The sequence below is a fragment of the Hippopotamus amphibius genome, chromosome 1, assembly GCF_030028045.1.
Source record: "Hippopotamus amphibius kiboko isolate mHipAmp2 chromosome 1, mHipAmp2.hap2, whole genome shotgun sequence".
Lineage (NCBI taxonomy): Eukaryota > Metazoa > Chordata > Mammalia > Artiodactyla > Hippopotamidae > Hippopotamus > Hippopotamus amphibius.
The window spans coordinates 32,671,114-32,686,362 of record NC_080186.1 but is presented as its reverse complement, the minus strand read 5'-3'; the positions used below and the strand labels follow the sequence as shown (position 1 = coordinate 32,686,362).

The 15,249-nt window shown below is 42.4% G+C and overlaps 1 protein-coding gene across 6 annotated transcripts in view; it reads right to left on the bottom strand.

Moving 5' to 3' along the window:
- The window catches only part of NFYC (nuclear transcription factor Y subunit gamma), a 61,933-nt gene that overhangs the window by 10,843 nt on the left and 35,841 nt on the right, over window positions 1-15,249 (bottom strand). For all 6 annotated transcript variants that reach the window (XM_057706992.1, XM_057707032.1, XM_057707010.1 and 3 more), the window contains 4 exons: window positions 10,230-10,301; window positions 8,718-8,831; window positions 5,434-5,529; window positions 416-589 (listed from right to left, as the gene is read on the bottom strand). In XM_057706992.1, coding sequence (XP_057562975.1) covers window positions 416-589; window positions 5,434-5,529; window positions 8,718-8,831; window positions 10,230-10,301 — 456 coding nt within the window. The remainder of the gene's footprint in view (window positions 1-415; window positions 590-5,433; window positions 5,530-8,717; window positions 8,832-10,229; window positions 10,302-15,249) is intronic.

Below are 15,249 nucleotides of genomic sequence, written 5' to 3'. Positions count from 1 at the left end.
AAAAAGGGGAGGATAGTCATGCAAGTTGGCAGTGAAACCTGACCTCCCCTTTAAGGGTTACAAATTCCAATTCTGGTGGGGAGACACAGACAGCAAGCATGGAGTCCACTTAAAAGGTGTCACTACTCTTCGTGAGGGCATTATAGAGACTTTTTCCTCCTAAACTTTTTTAGGGATCCTGGAGAGTGTCTTGTTCACTGCACTTTCCTTATATGACCCATGAGGAAACCAGGGTCCAGAGAGATCAGGTGACACATCACCTCAGTGGCTGAACCTAGGGGAAAGCCCAGGTCTCCAGAATTCAAATGCAGTGCTCAACAATGACTGACTGCCCCTCTGCCCTCATCACACTTTGCCCATCCCAAACCTAAGAGGCGCTGTCTTGTTGGGCTGGCACCCTCCGCGGTTCACAGACCTGGCCCTGCTGAGGCTGTGCAATGATGATCTGCCCAGGCTGGATGGTGGTTGTAGAGCTGGTGGTCTGCTGGCCTTGCTGCTGCCCCTGGACCTGGACGGCAGTGGGCTGCTGAGCCAGGGTGAAGTAATACTGGACGGGCTCGGCAGGAGTCACAGATTGGCGCACCTCCTCCTGTGGGGCAGAAGGAGAGGCAGGTAAGAGGAAAAGAACCGACTCAGCAGCCACCACAGTGAATTTCCATTCTTCCCCCAAACGGGATCTGTGCAGTTGCCTGCTGAATGCTGAGCTCTCCACATTTGAAGCCAAGGGAAAGTGGAATTTGAAGAGACCAGTTGTGCTAAATCGAACTAAAAATAACAGATTCCATAGGCTTCACAAAACATACAGCCAATTTTCTGAAGTACAGAGTAATCACCCACTGCATGATGAGTTGCAAATGGGCAAATAATTACCGTAACTAAAAACCACACACTAGCAGGGCTTGTCAGTAAATGCCGTCAAGGCCTACAATCTGAGAACAGCGCTAATTCCAACTACCCCAAATACCATGCTCTCAGGCTGGCTCCCAGTCTCCCAAATAGGGAGCACTCTCCTTATTTTGTTCCCACCACCTCAGGAGGGAAAGAGCAGGGGAAAGGGAAATAGGGCTTTTTCTGGGCTGGAATTTCACAATCAAATGTCAGGATCAAGAATACTGGTAGGCAAGAGCCCAGCTTTTCACAGCATGTTGAGAGCTCTGTGGTCACTGAGGCCATGTCTATCCAGCATCACATCTGGTTTGGTGGTACTTAGCCACAGAAGTGCAACCCAGGGGGCCTGAGGGACAGCCCTCCTCTGGGGTGCTGCCTCTGGCCGATCTGCTGGGTGAAGAGACTGTTCCTTCTTCAGCTGACGTTTTCCATGGCAGAAGGAGTAAACAACCCTCTCCCAGCCACCTTGAGCTCACAGCTGAGAGTGTAGGATGTTTACACACACTACGGCATGGTTACAACCTGAGGGTCCAGGGTTGGTCGGCCCCTGACCACTGACAGAGAGATCGGCGTCTGCTCCGGAGGGCCCTGCGACACACGGTGCCCCTGCCTGGGACAACAAAAACAACAGAAACATACAACCACTTGGGCTTGCTGAGCAAAAATATCAGCTAAATTTACTCACTTCCTTGTTCTGGACTAAGTTTGCGAGGTTCAAGGAAAGAGGAAAAGACATTTCTTCAAGGTATAGAGACCTTGTGGACCGCCTCAAAGCTCCCCAAAGTGACAATTACAAAGTTGGTACTGACCCTATCCCCAGTCTGTGCTTGCACAGTCTTTTTCTCATTGCATTTTTCTTGTACTTGCTTGTCAAATTCACTACCTTCCCTGCTAGAATGCAAGCCCTATAAAGGCAATGCCTTGCTCTCTCTTGCTCCCCACTGTCCCTACCATTTGTCTCCTTGTAGGCACTCAATACACAGTTGCTGAATGATGAATGGATTATAGAGTCGGGCAGACAACTGGAGGTAGGAAAGTACTTTTTTTAACCCAAGTTGGGAGTCTGACAAATTCTCTTGAACCCAATGGCTGTGAGCTATAGAAAAGAATCCCTAAACTCTTGTTACCTCTAGGATTCTGTGACCATAGTGTGGGGAGACACTCCTGTCCACTAAAGAATGGGGTTAGGTATTCTTTGGTTGCCCAGTGACTGGGGGCCCAGGATACTAAAACTAGGACTGCTGATATCTATTCTCTGGGAAACTTGGACCTCTGCATGACAAGGTTCCCTAATGGGCATTCACCCAGTCTAGACAGAAACTTGTAACACTCTGGGTTTCCAAGCTAGTCCTCAAACATGAACCAACTTTCTAAGTTAATGTATTCTGTGCTTCAGGCCCAAACAGTTTGAACCCCGGACATGATCAAGCTGAGGCAGAAGAAAAAGGAGGTCCCCTTTTATTTTCATCTAGGTCTCAGTTTCCAGAACAACTTAACTGTGACAACATCACCTCCACTTCACTGCCAACGTCTCACCATTATAAATAAAGGTCAGCCAGTCAACTAGATCTTGGCTGCGACGGGGATAATACTGATACCCTCCTTAGCCAAGAAACAAAGGCCAGCTACTCTTTTCAAGGCTCCTGAAACAGGTTCAATGAATTTATTTTCCACTCAGAACGCCCTTCCCATTTTATAAAAAACATCAACCACTAAAGTCCAAACTAACTTGGAAAAGCTCCTGGGTGATGGGAGGGTACAGAGGATTAAGGCGCAAGAGCTAACCTGTAGGAAGTCTTGGGGAGCAGGGAGCCACTGGCACTTACCAGCCCTGACCTGTGATCGTTCTGTCTCCAGTTATCCTTGACTACAGCTAATCCGCAAGTGAATATGGTCTTTTTGCCAGACGAACAGCAAACCCTTTAAGTACCACGTTCAGATGTTAAAATATCTCTTGCCAAAAGCTGTGAGAACAGGTAAAGAGCTTCTCCTATTATGCCTACTGCACCCCCTTAAACTGTTTATGAGCTAGGCAGTGCCTAGGACACTTCTGTGAGTATCAAATAGAGGCACCAAGGTTTGTGTTGTGAGAACAGGCATGACAGTTCTCAAATCACTGGAATGGAAGGAGGCATATCTAAGCTTCTCCTGCATTATGAAGACTCATTCCACCAATGGAGGTCAAGCTAGCAAGGGAGTGATTATGCTTGGTTTAAAGAAATGGGTGAAGAGGAAATGACATTTCAATGAGCAGGAACTTTCAACTCATAGCTTTAGTGGGACAGAAGTCAGGCCTCAACTATCTTCTGCTTGAGTAGTCTTTACCTGCTTCCCCAAAGAATAAGAAGACATCCCCAAGCATCTCTGAGAAGTCAAGGGCCTTAGATCCATAACTCAGTATTTCTGGCTCATTTCTTTCCCCAGCAGTGGGAAATCACCCCCTATGCTAGAACAATCTCTGAATGACTGGATCAATCCAGAATGGGGCACTTGCCCAGCTTTAGCAGTGGCCTCCCCAGGCAAAGTGCTCGCTCTTGGAATCTCTTCAGAAGTGGAGTTTGATAGACAACGCAGAGAATGAGCAGCATCACACCCGAGGGCCTTCCCCACAGTGCTGTGCAGCCAGCCCCAGGATGGAAAAAAGCACATTTGCTTCAGTAGCAAGAATGGAGTGCTGCCTCCTTCAGAAAGGGTGAGTTTTGGAGAGCAGGCGTTTTTAAAGGACTAAAGGGAGGTGCCAGCCAATTTGGAGTTTGGGAAAACTTCATGTCTACAGAGGATTAAAAATGCTATCTTAGAATTTCAGGCCAGCTTTCGGTAATCTCAATCTTTCAAAGGCCAGGCAGCAGCTGTCCCGAATAGGATGCCAATCAATGCCCTGAACACCTGCAAAGAACTGAACCCACGCAGCAAGCAGCTGTTTCAGCTAGACACACTTTAAAGGAGATGGATCACAGCATTCTGAGTCAGGCTAGGATGTAACAAGGAGCTCTCTGACACCCTAAGAGAGTCAAGCACTGAGGACGCTGGAGGAAGGGAGAGGACGTGACCATTCTCTCTGGCCAGTTGGCTCAGCAGGTGGCCCACAGGGAACAAGCAGGAGTTGGTGCAAGGAGCCTGAGCAAGGCCTGATTTTGTCACAGAGCTTACCACCTTGTTTTTAAAGGGGGCTTCTGAAACAAATTCCAACAAGGAGAATGGTTGAGTGGTATCAACTGTTCTGAAGGAAGAGAAGTGGTATGAGTTCTTGTAGTGACTTCTCAGAGAGGAGGGAAGCAACAAGAGGAGGAACTGGGCCATGGGCACAAACCTGCAATGTTTCAAAGGCGATGCGCAGCGGGACGACCGTGGCAGCCTGCCGCTGTAAACATCCGACTGAAAGCTCCCTGGAACGCCTTACAGCTTCCAGTCAAGGATGTTTACAGTAGCAAAGACTGCCCAGAAAGAACGGAGACACAGTGAGGCACCCAGCTCTAGGAAGGAGGTGCAGAGGGCTTGGTAACCCAAAGACCCTCAGGCAGGGTTGGGATTACTAAGATGCCCACTTCTCCTACACTCTCTTACTCATCATTAACATGGAAAAGCACAGGAGAATGGTCGTCACTGAATGACTCCTATTTCTAAGGATGATACACTATGAAATAATTCATTAAAAACACTTAAAATTTTATTAACAAAACAAAGCAAGCAGATCAAGGCTCAGCTTTGCTCCTGCCAGACTCTGTCACTATTCCCCAAGTATCTCTACTACATCTAATGAGTCATGCAATCTGCATGCCTAAAATGACGAGCCATACAGGAGAGGGGTCTATCACAATTCCAACTAGGAGCTTTATGCACCCGAAGTGCTGAAAAACAATGGCGTGACCTCTGGAGAGGAGCAGACAGAAGAGCAGGAAAGGCAGACACTCACATTCTTTCTTGTGATTGCTTAGAAAGATTTTTTAAGTGGTGGTTCTCAAATTTGGCTGCACGTTAAAAGCATCTGGAGAGCTTTAAAAAGTACTGATGCCTGGGTCTCCGCCTCACAGATTCTGATTCAGCTGGTGTGGAGCGGAGCCTGGGCACTGGTATTTTTTAAACCCTAACAGGTGATTCTAATGTATAGCCAGCGCACTGTATAGAGAACCACAATCTTACAATCTAGAGTAAGAAAAAACCAAGTCCACTCACTCCAAACACCACTACGCACACACAGAAGCTGTTTCTTGGAAATCTAAAATCTGTAACTTACTCTCCCATCCCAGATTAAGAACTCTGATAGACTTCCTGGGATACCTTGAAATGAGTTTCACTTTACTGTTGTAACTAAAGTCTTTCATTTGCATTTTGCCTGTTTTCACTGAAATACCAGAGGCACTGAGTTAAAAGTATCCCTAAATGAGAAACAGAAGGAGATGTTAAGGATGGATCTGGTCTGGACAAGGAAAAGCAAAAGAAGAGCAAATGTGTGGTGCTGAGAGAGGAAAAGGAGCATATTTGACACCAGGATGCAAGGTACTCTCTAGTCAGCAGCAGCAGCGCAGCAATGCCTTTCCAGCTCACCTGACGCTTTGGTGGTTTCAGCTCATCTCTTGGAACAATATCGATGAGAAAGTCAAACTGATCAAATTTTGTAATTGCCATGGCGATATCATTCCTCTGTAACAAAGAAAAGCAGGGTGAAAAATTAGCCTGGGGAGAAACTAGTTCACCTGGCTTTCAGCTCTCCAAATTACAAGTAAGGTAAGATGATGACTTCTAAGCCAAACTAAATACCCACAGCCAAGCCTATAGCCGAAAGAAGCACAACCAAACGCTGACAAACTTCAAATGATCAAACTTGATGGACAAACACTGACAAAAAAGAGATAACATGTAACTCATGCTCTACAAACTGGATATTTGACCCTCCAACTACTACCACCTCTGCTGGATCCTGCCCCAAGGTCTTCCCACAATTGTTAAATTATCCTCCTCCAGATACATCTGTACAAATCTAGCAACCTCAACTGACAGGTTTCTGGTCATTCTCTGATTAGCAAGGTTAGGCTATCACTCAACCTTATAACCTTTTTAAGCCCCCAAACAATATTTTGGCTCTTTGGTTCACAAGTAGTTATAATCTATCTTGATTCTTTCAGCTGAAATCCTAATTCAGTAACTTTTTGCAATATTTTCTAGTCATTGGATCTATATATGTTAGTTTTTACAAGGCTACGATTTTTATTTTGAAATTCAAAATCACAATGTCAAATCCACAGTTTAAAACTTGTTCCACGTGACATGAACACTGGACATCTGAAGTCACTAGACTAGAGGCAGGGTGGGTAGAGTCGGCTAATGCTACTGAAACAAAGGCCTGCTCTGATGGGGTTCTAAGAGCGACATTCCCTTTCTTTAAATAATAATATTAAAAGATTTTATAAAAACCAACACACTATGTATACTTAAGGTTTATGTACTTCACTGTGTGACAATTTTAAAGCAAAAGAAAAAAAACAGAAAAAAATAGGGAACTCTAGTGAGTGATACATATGTTGAAGTGTTTCGGGGAATGTAAACTTCTAAATGCATTTAAAAATGGATGACTGGATGGATAGAGGGAAAGACAGATAAGGGAATAAAATGAGTAAAGTGTTAACGGTAGGATCTAGGTGGTGAGTACACGGGTATTCACTTTTAAACTGTGCTTATGTTTAAATTTTTTCATAATAAAATGTTGGAGGGAAAAGTCAACATGCTAACAGAAATCCTTAGCAAGCTCTATATATCACATCTGAAAAGAAGGTGACTCATCAGACAAAATAGGAGGGGATGGAAATTTTCTGTTTTTTTCCTTCCCTTGTCTTTGTGATGGCCCCAAGCCACTGAAATGCAAAACTCCAGTCCACCCTTCTTGCCAGCCACCAGCTTGATAATAAACCCTCCCAACCGAAGCAGGGCACATCTTTAGGCTGCCAGGTCTCGTTTAAGATTAGTAAGATATAGTATCACATTCTTGATGATGTCACCTACTTAAGCTACCCAAATGGCTCATCTATGGATAGCATGAAGAGCAGGAAAAACAAAAAACAAAAAACAAACCACCTCGCAAAATACACCAAAGTGTTCTACAGAATTTTGTAAACAATTATACTTAAATGGGTCTTAACATTTTTATTTTGCCTTTTTTTAATGCTAATATTTTATTACCATATTTAGTAAAAAAAAAAAAAAAAAAAAAAAAAAGCCAGAAATCTGAAGTACACAGCTTGATGAATTTGAATAAATATATGCACCCAGGTAGCTATCACTCAGATAAGAACATAGTTTCCTTCTATGCCTTTCCAGCTTCCTTCCCCTACCAATCTGAGGCAACCACAACTTTGATTTCTATCACCGGAGATGGTGATAGTGTATAGTATCATGGGCTATGTAATTTTTCCTTCTGGTTTCTTTTGCTTAATATTATTGAGATTCATCCACATGGTTGTATGAATACTTTGCTTCTTTTACTGTTGACTAGTAATCCGTTTCATGAATATATCAATTTGTTAATATATATACATCTTGATGAATATTTGAGTTGTTTCCAGTTTTTGGCTATTATAAACAAGGTTGTTATGAACATTCTCATACAAGAATGTCCACACTTTCGGGTATACACGTAGGACTGGAATGGCTGGGCCTTAGAATAAGGAATATGTTTAACTTTATTAGAAAGTGCCAAATAGTTTTCCAAGGTGATCACATTACATTCTGACCAGCAATAAATGAGTTTCAGTCACTTCACTCCCTTGCCAACACTTAGTATTGTCAGTCTTTTTTATTTTAGCCATTTTAGTGGGTATAAACCAGTATCTCATTATGGTTTTAATTCGTATTTCCCAGATGACAAATGATGTTGCATACCTTTTCATATGCTTATTGATCATTTGGGTATCTTCTTTTTTGAAGGGCCTGTTCAAGTGCTTTGCCCATTTTATTTTTTAATTTGATCTTGAAGGTAGCTTTAATTGGATCTCTCTAGATCCACAGACTTCCTTCAAGACAGTATAAAATACGTTTGCAATGTCTAGCTGCACTAGAATATAGACTTGCCAAGGGTAGGAATTTTTGTCTGTTTTGTGTACGAGTCCCCAGGGCCTAAAACAGTGCTTGGCACATTGTGGGTATTCATTCAGTATCTGTAAAATAAATGAATAAAAGTATGCATTTTCAATTCTGGAGATAAAGGGAAAGAAACAAACAAAGCATAATTTACTTCCTTGGCTTTGCTGTTAAAATACTGTCACTCTTGTATTTGTTACACCCTTCCTCTTACGTCTGGGAACCTTTCCTCTAAGAGCTAGGGCCTGGATGTTGGGCGGAGGGCCTCTAGAGCCAATGACCAAGGGGTCTTCATACAATATGAATGCTGATTTGCTGGATTAAAATTAAAAAGGTAACAAGAAAGAAGAAGGAAAGGATTCCCAGGAAAACAGAGAAGGAACAAAAAAGGCTATTGAGGTTAGTAAGACTATTCTTCCTGGGACTGTTCTTTCCTGGAGTCCCTCAAGGTGTCCACCCAGAAGTTGTTTAGATCTGGAAACAGATAAATACCACTTTGGCCTCCGTTTGTAGTGAGAGCTCACCAGGTACAAAGTTCAGTCACTGAGCTGTGAAAAACAGGAGAGTTGGAAATTAAGATTCCTGGTGGGGAAATACATACTATCTTGTCTGTAAGGTCTGCCTGCCTCCCACCAGTAGAGGAAGATGCCAGTTAATATATCAGCTTGACAGAGGCCTAAGGAATAACAATCTTTGGTCCAAAGCCATGCAAGAGAAGAAGGCAAAGGCAGCTCTTGCCTAATTTTCTACAATATTACCTGAAGAGTCCGGCGCTTGTTATCCTCTGTGTGGATCCAGGCTCGAAGAGTCAACTCTGTGATAAAAATCTGGGCTGCCTTGGCGAACAGCACAGGGGCTTCTGCACTGATCATCTGCAACAGATGTAGGCCCTCCCTGTCAATCACCAGCAAGTCATTCAAACCAGTCAGTTTGTCCCTTACCTCATGTCCTGCCATTGGGCTATGGGGCAAGTGCTAGACAACAAGAAGGTGGTAGCCTTAAGAGATTCCAAGGTAAAATAAATCTATGAGTAGGGACAAAGCAGAGAAGATAGAAGGGAAGAGGGGAAAAAGGATATTTATCTAGTACCTACCATGCACTTTCTTTCTCTCATAATAGCCTTTCAGAGAAACTAGGGTTTAGGAGAGGTGAAGTGACTTACCTATGGCCATAGAACCATTAAGTGGTAAGAGTTAGGTTCTAATCCAAAGGGGGGCAATGTGGGGAAAGATAATGAGTATGAGAGCCAATGGATTTAGGGAAAATCTCTGGATTCCCATCCTTTTGGACTTTATTTTTCACATAGTGAAAAAGAGGATAACAACCTTCCAGGGTCGCTGTGGGAATCAAATGAGATAATATACATAAAAGCACCCAGCACAAGGCCTGGCACATAGTAAGTGCTCAAGCAATGCAAGCTGCCTTGCCAAGTCAGAATTCAAAGTTCAAACTCTTGGTCAAACAAAGCTCTGAACCCTTAGTGAGGTGGTCTGTGCAGGACAGAGCCAGGGGAAGAGCTCTGAAGTTAACGAAGCGGGAGCTGAGAACTGGGATCCTGGTTCTCCTACTCTGAGTGAGTCACCTTTAACCTCTTTGTGTCTATTTCCATATCTATAGAACGGTGAAACTAATAATTCTTATCCTATCAAATCTCACAGGGGTACTATGAGGAGGAAGTGAGCTAATAAAAGGGAAAACTGCTGTAAACTGTTAGCTTCCCATACAAGAGATTATTAATTTTGAGTGGAGAAACGGTTGCTCTTTTCTTGAGAGAACTGTAGTAGAAAGTGGACTCCTAGGAACATAGAAATGGCCACCCCCAAGTAAATCCTCTCACAAGTATAAACCATGTGCAACAACTCACAGATTGAAAACTTAGAACAAGTGCAATATCATTATCAAACATTTCTTAGAGCTCAAATCAACAAACTAGAGACCGCAATAAGATGCTAGGAAGATGTCACTGTCCTACCGATGTGATGATACACGTTTACACTACATAGTGGAAAGAACTGGTCAATTCAAAAAAGCAAATGTTCAGCATCTTTTCAACATCTAGAAAACAGGTTATCCCCAATTTTCAGAGAAGCACCATACAACAATTAAAACTGTTCAATTTCAGCTCACATTGACAATTTTAGAGAGGATCCAAACAAAAAAGCAACAGACAATAATCTTTTCATTTTTGTTTAATTAAACTTTGAGCTCTAGAGAAATGAGCAATAATTTCCCCATCATTTTATATATAATGAAAATGAATGCGAACTCACCTTCACATCTTCATCCAGTTTCATAATCTTCTTAATACGAGCCAGTGGGAGTTCCTGTACTCGGAAATCTTTCTGAAATGAGTAACAAGAGGTGCATAAATGGTAGGAATCATCAACAGGGCATGACAGGCAGCATGAAACACTCAACTGGTTTAGTCTATCCTTTCAGGAAATACGGCAGGAGAGGAAGTACAAATGAAATTAAGAAAATACAAGCTCTAGAGGCAAAATACTTCTTAATCTACACAGAGCTTCAAACAAAGGGTCTCTGGAAAACTTATGATGGTTTCTAACAGTGCCCTCATGAAAAGCAGCCCCAAACACCACCAAATTCTTTGCCAGTACGATTCAGAGATGCACGAGTGTCTTTTTTTTCCTTCCAAGAAAGTTTACCACTCTGCAATACGCAGATTAAAATGAAATTTTTGCCTTAGGGATTTTCCTCCAAGCTGCCAGTTCTTCCCTCTAGTCAAGGACCACAAGGGCAAGTGCCAGCAGCACCTGACCACAGTGACCGTACTCGTCAGCCAATGTGACACTGGCTACTTCTGACCTTCGCACTAACATGACACCAGAAATTGGGCAGGAGCTCCTTTCCCATTACAGCAGCAAAGGCCTTGTCTCCAAAATTTACTTGGGGGTGGCAGTGGGAGTAGAAGAGTATAGAAAAAGGGTGAGGGTGAATTTATCAGCTGTTGTTTAGGAACAGCCCTATCAATATTTTCTTAACCAACAAGACTAAGCTGGGGAGAAAGCATTTATCTTTACTGTGGATAGGATTTAGGAAAGGGATTTTTGATTAGCACTACTCAATTATTAGCGATTTAAGCGCTTTTTCATTTTATTTTGATAGTACTGGTATTTAAACACATGCCCAATGATGCATGCAATTCTAGAAATAAAAATCAATTTGGGGTTTCAGAGCTGCAATGAAGAGAAAGGTGCAAAGGCAGAGATTAGCTAAAATCAGCAAAATCCCTACTGGGACTAAGTGTCAAATGATTGATTCTATAAGTGGTCTGAAATGTGACTCACCAAACCCAATATGCTCACCTGGGAATTTACATCATCACATTACAGAGGAAGCAGCTCTTATTTGAGATTTGGTATAATTAACATGCACTAGTGAGCTTTCTTTTCCAAGACCAACAGAAAACCTCAACTATACAATAAAGGCGGCAGTGGGGCATTTTGGAAAAACATCACCAGCCTTTCCAGAATCTATTTTATGAATACAGAAGCAGCGCAACTATTAGGATAAAATGTACACCAAGACATCTAATTATATCCCGCCACCTCCCCCCCCGCCCCGGCCATGCTGCGTGGCACGCAGGATCTTAGTTCCCTGACCAGGAACTGAACCTGTGCCCCCTGCAGTGGAAGCGGAGAGTCCCAATTGCTGGACCACCAGGTAAGTCCCAAGACACCTAATTTCTCCACCCAAAGTCAACAAGCTGCGTGGCTACCACTCACCTTTACAAACTTCCAACACTAATTTTTCACCTTTTCCTTTTCCAAATTAAGTATCAGCATTTTCCGTAAGCCTCTAAAAATCTAACCCTGCAGTGGCAGAGTCTTGGAAGTCCAGTTTATTAAAATTTCACCAAAAGGAGACAGCAGGACACATTCTATTCTTACTTTTTCTCCTCCTGTTTCATTTATTCCTTCTTCCTTCATGCAACTCAACAGCAAATGTATGATACCTACTACTATGTGGAAGATGCAAATATATTCTTACCTTTGAATTTCCAAATAGTTTAACTGTCAGAGACTATCAAATAAAAACATTATAATCCCCTATCCTATATTAGAATGGGAGGTATAAAATCCCACAGGGAAAAGAAAGAAACGACCAGCTGGCAACGGGAGGAGGGGCAGGGACTGGAGTGAGCAAGAGGAGTTGGCAAATGTTTCACAGAGGGGCTGACATCTGAATTAAGTCTAGGGATACTGCAAATTTGCTTGCTGGAAAAGTGTGTTATTTAGACAGAGGAAACGGCATGCATAGAAGCACAGAGACAAAAAAACCTGGCCTATTTAAGTTTTAGATGTATGACCTTAGTTCAGAGGGGAGCGGCAGGAAAGGAAATGCTGGATTGGGGCCAGATCCTAAAGGGATTTTTAAAAAAACATTTCACTACAGAAATCAATTACTGGTCTTCCTTCTTGTGTGGCATATCACACAAAATGATGAGGCTAAACAGAAATGCCAAAGAGAATGCTAGGGATGATCATTCCTTTGGAAGGCCTCCCAGGATGATACACACAGCACAAGATCATGACCACAAGACTTAGGTCTCTTGCAAGTGTGCTCTCATTTGCCTTGGTTATTTAATATAATTCCCACAAGACTGTTCTAAGATTACTTAACTAAAAAGCCCGCAGCTGATGAAAAGACCTCCTTTCCCAACTTGAAAGAATATTAGTTTTAGAATTTCTGTGAGACTATTCTTTAATTAAAAAAAAAATCAAGGATATCATCCCCACCTTGATGAAGTGTAAAATGAGGCAGATATTTACAAAATGCTCTGCTCTCAGCCCCACCAACCTTTCTATTGTGAGAAACTTTCTCAACTCCTAAAGGATCTTCAGATGTGCGTGTGTGGCTCATTATTGCTGACAACACCCCAGTTTTCTATAATCTCAGCCTCCCTTTCCAGTCACATGTAAGGGTTTACGGCAAGCTTAATGGAGAGGGGAGCCTCTTCACTATCAGTAAATTGGCTTTCAATTTAATGCACCCCCTGTCACTGACAACCATGCAACTGACATAAATAACACTAAACTTCTTCTCCTGATGCTAATCCAAGTGGAAGAACAACTGACACACTTTACTCTTGGGAGTGACACAAGCAAGGTGGAAGAGCAGATTCTCTCTCAGAACATTCTCGTGCCCTGACCACAACCAAAGAACTACATTTAAAAATGCTGCCATCTGAAACTGCCAAATTTCAAGAAATCTGAATCCACTCAGTGAGAATTCAAAGCCAAAGAAAAATCAATGGGTCTCAGGCTGCACTAAAGAACATCCACGGTTTCAAATAATGATGAGAACTCCTTTGAAGGCCTACCTAGTCAGGCACTCACTCCAGCAAAGTAAAGATTCTATCCTCTCGAAAGCAGTGATTCTCAACCTCGGCAACATGTTAGAATCACCTGGGGGAGCTTTTGTAAAACAAGATATCTGGGCTCTACCCCAGACTAAGTGAATGAGGACCTCTAGGGAGTAGAGTGCTGGCATCACGTTTTTTGAAAACTACCCTGGTGACTATAATCCACAGTGAGGGTTAAGGACAACTGCTTTAAAGCCTTGCTGCTCAAAGTGAGGTCCTTAGACCAGCAATGACATCATCTTGGAACTCAAAAGAAATGCAGAATCTCAGGCTCCCCTCTAAACCTCCTAAATCAAAATCTGTATTTCAACATGACCCTTGTATGGGTCACCTATAGACAATAAATTCTGAGAAGCAATGTTCTACAGGAAGAGCTCAAACAGCACAGGACCTATTTTTTAACAGTCAAGCAACCTTCACCTCCAAGTTCTTGTTTAAATGGTTATCTGATTTGACTGTAATGGTGGAAATGTCATCTTCCAATCTGGAGGCACCGAAGAATGAAAAGATATAACTGGTACTTAAAAGAAAGCGACCTAAGAATTAAATTACAGCTAACTGAAGGCTAAATGGGATGTAGGGAAGGAGGTTAAAGGAGGATTAGATTTTTCTTTAAGATTCAGCATTACTGCCTTCCCAAAAGACAAAAGTTAGCCTTTTCTTCCCCATCTTCAAAGCAGTCTAGAAGGGTAAAATTCAACGCCAAGAAGTCTATTAATTATTGTTCCCAGAGCTCTGCTAAGGAGGAATACAGAATTTTACACAATCATCCTGGTGTACAATCATTTTGGTATGATTTTTAACCAACTTCAATTCCAGCTGAACACCATCTGGGTTTATGGACAAGGAAGAGCTTTCAAGAGTGAGGAGAGCCTGATGGCCAAGCTGAGATGAAATACAAATTGCTTTTGCAGAACACAGACCAAAATAACTGAGGCCAATGTCTTCAATACATCATGAACTATATCGTCTACCAAACTTCAATTACTTGTTTCTGGTACATCTTTGTCCCAGTCTTAGAGAGACCACAACACCTTATGAGTATTCTCGTAAGTTTTATGTTTGGATAGAATGAATATATGGATTTTTTTTTTTTAATCTGGTAGACTTTTTTTTTTTTAAGGGGGGTACACCAAGTTCAATCATCTGTTTTTATACACATATCCCCGTATTCCCTCCCTCCCTTGACTCCCCCCCCACCCTCCCTCGAGTCCCCCCCATCCTCCCCCTCCCAGTCCTCTATGGCATCTTCCATCCTCGAGTTGAACACCCTTTGTTATACAACAATGGTAGACATTTTGAGATGTCAACCTAAGAGGCTCTGACATATCTGAGGAAGTCTGGTTTTAAGTGCTGTTGAGTTCTGGTAAGGTACAGACTAAACACTAAAATATCAGCCAGGTTACACAGGCAGAAGTGCAGTCAGAGAAGTAGATGCCTTCGTGTGCCATAGGCAGAGGGAAAAATAAAAGTTTTACAAAAGGACTTTACTGCATTGCATTCTCACTCAGACTTGGCACTACATTGCTTCACACTAAATCTGAAGTGGAGAAGTCTGATTCATTCAAATATTTATTGTGCACCTATTATATGCCAAACATCATTCTAAGTATCTGATGTAAGAGACACCATGGTAGCACTCTAGTCTTTTCTCAAGTGTACACACGAGGAAAATTCTAGTTAGCCATCAATAGAATGATTAAAGACAACTTTCTTCCTTGATCTTCTTTCTCCTTACTCATAAAACTTGAACTAAAAGTGAATCCCTCAGAATAATCCACTTTTAACCTCTGAAGGATGAGCTGTCTAGCTACAAAAAGTTGGTCAGCACCACGATCTGCTGATGTCAATCAAACTTGAAAATTAAACGAAGTAGGATAAAAATCAAAGCCCACATTCCTGTTCAC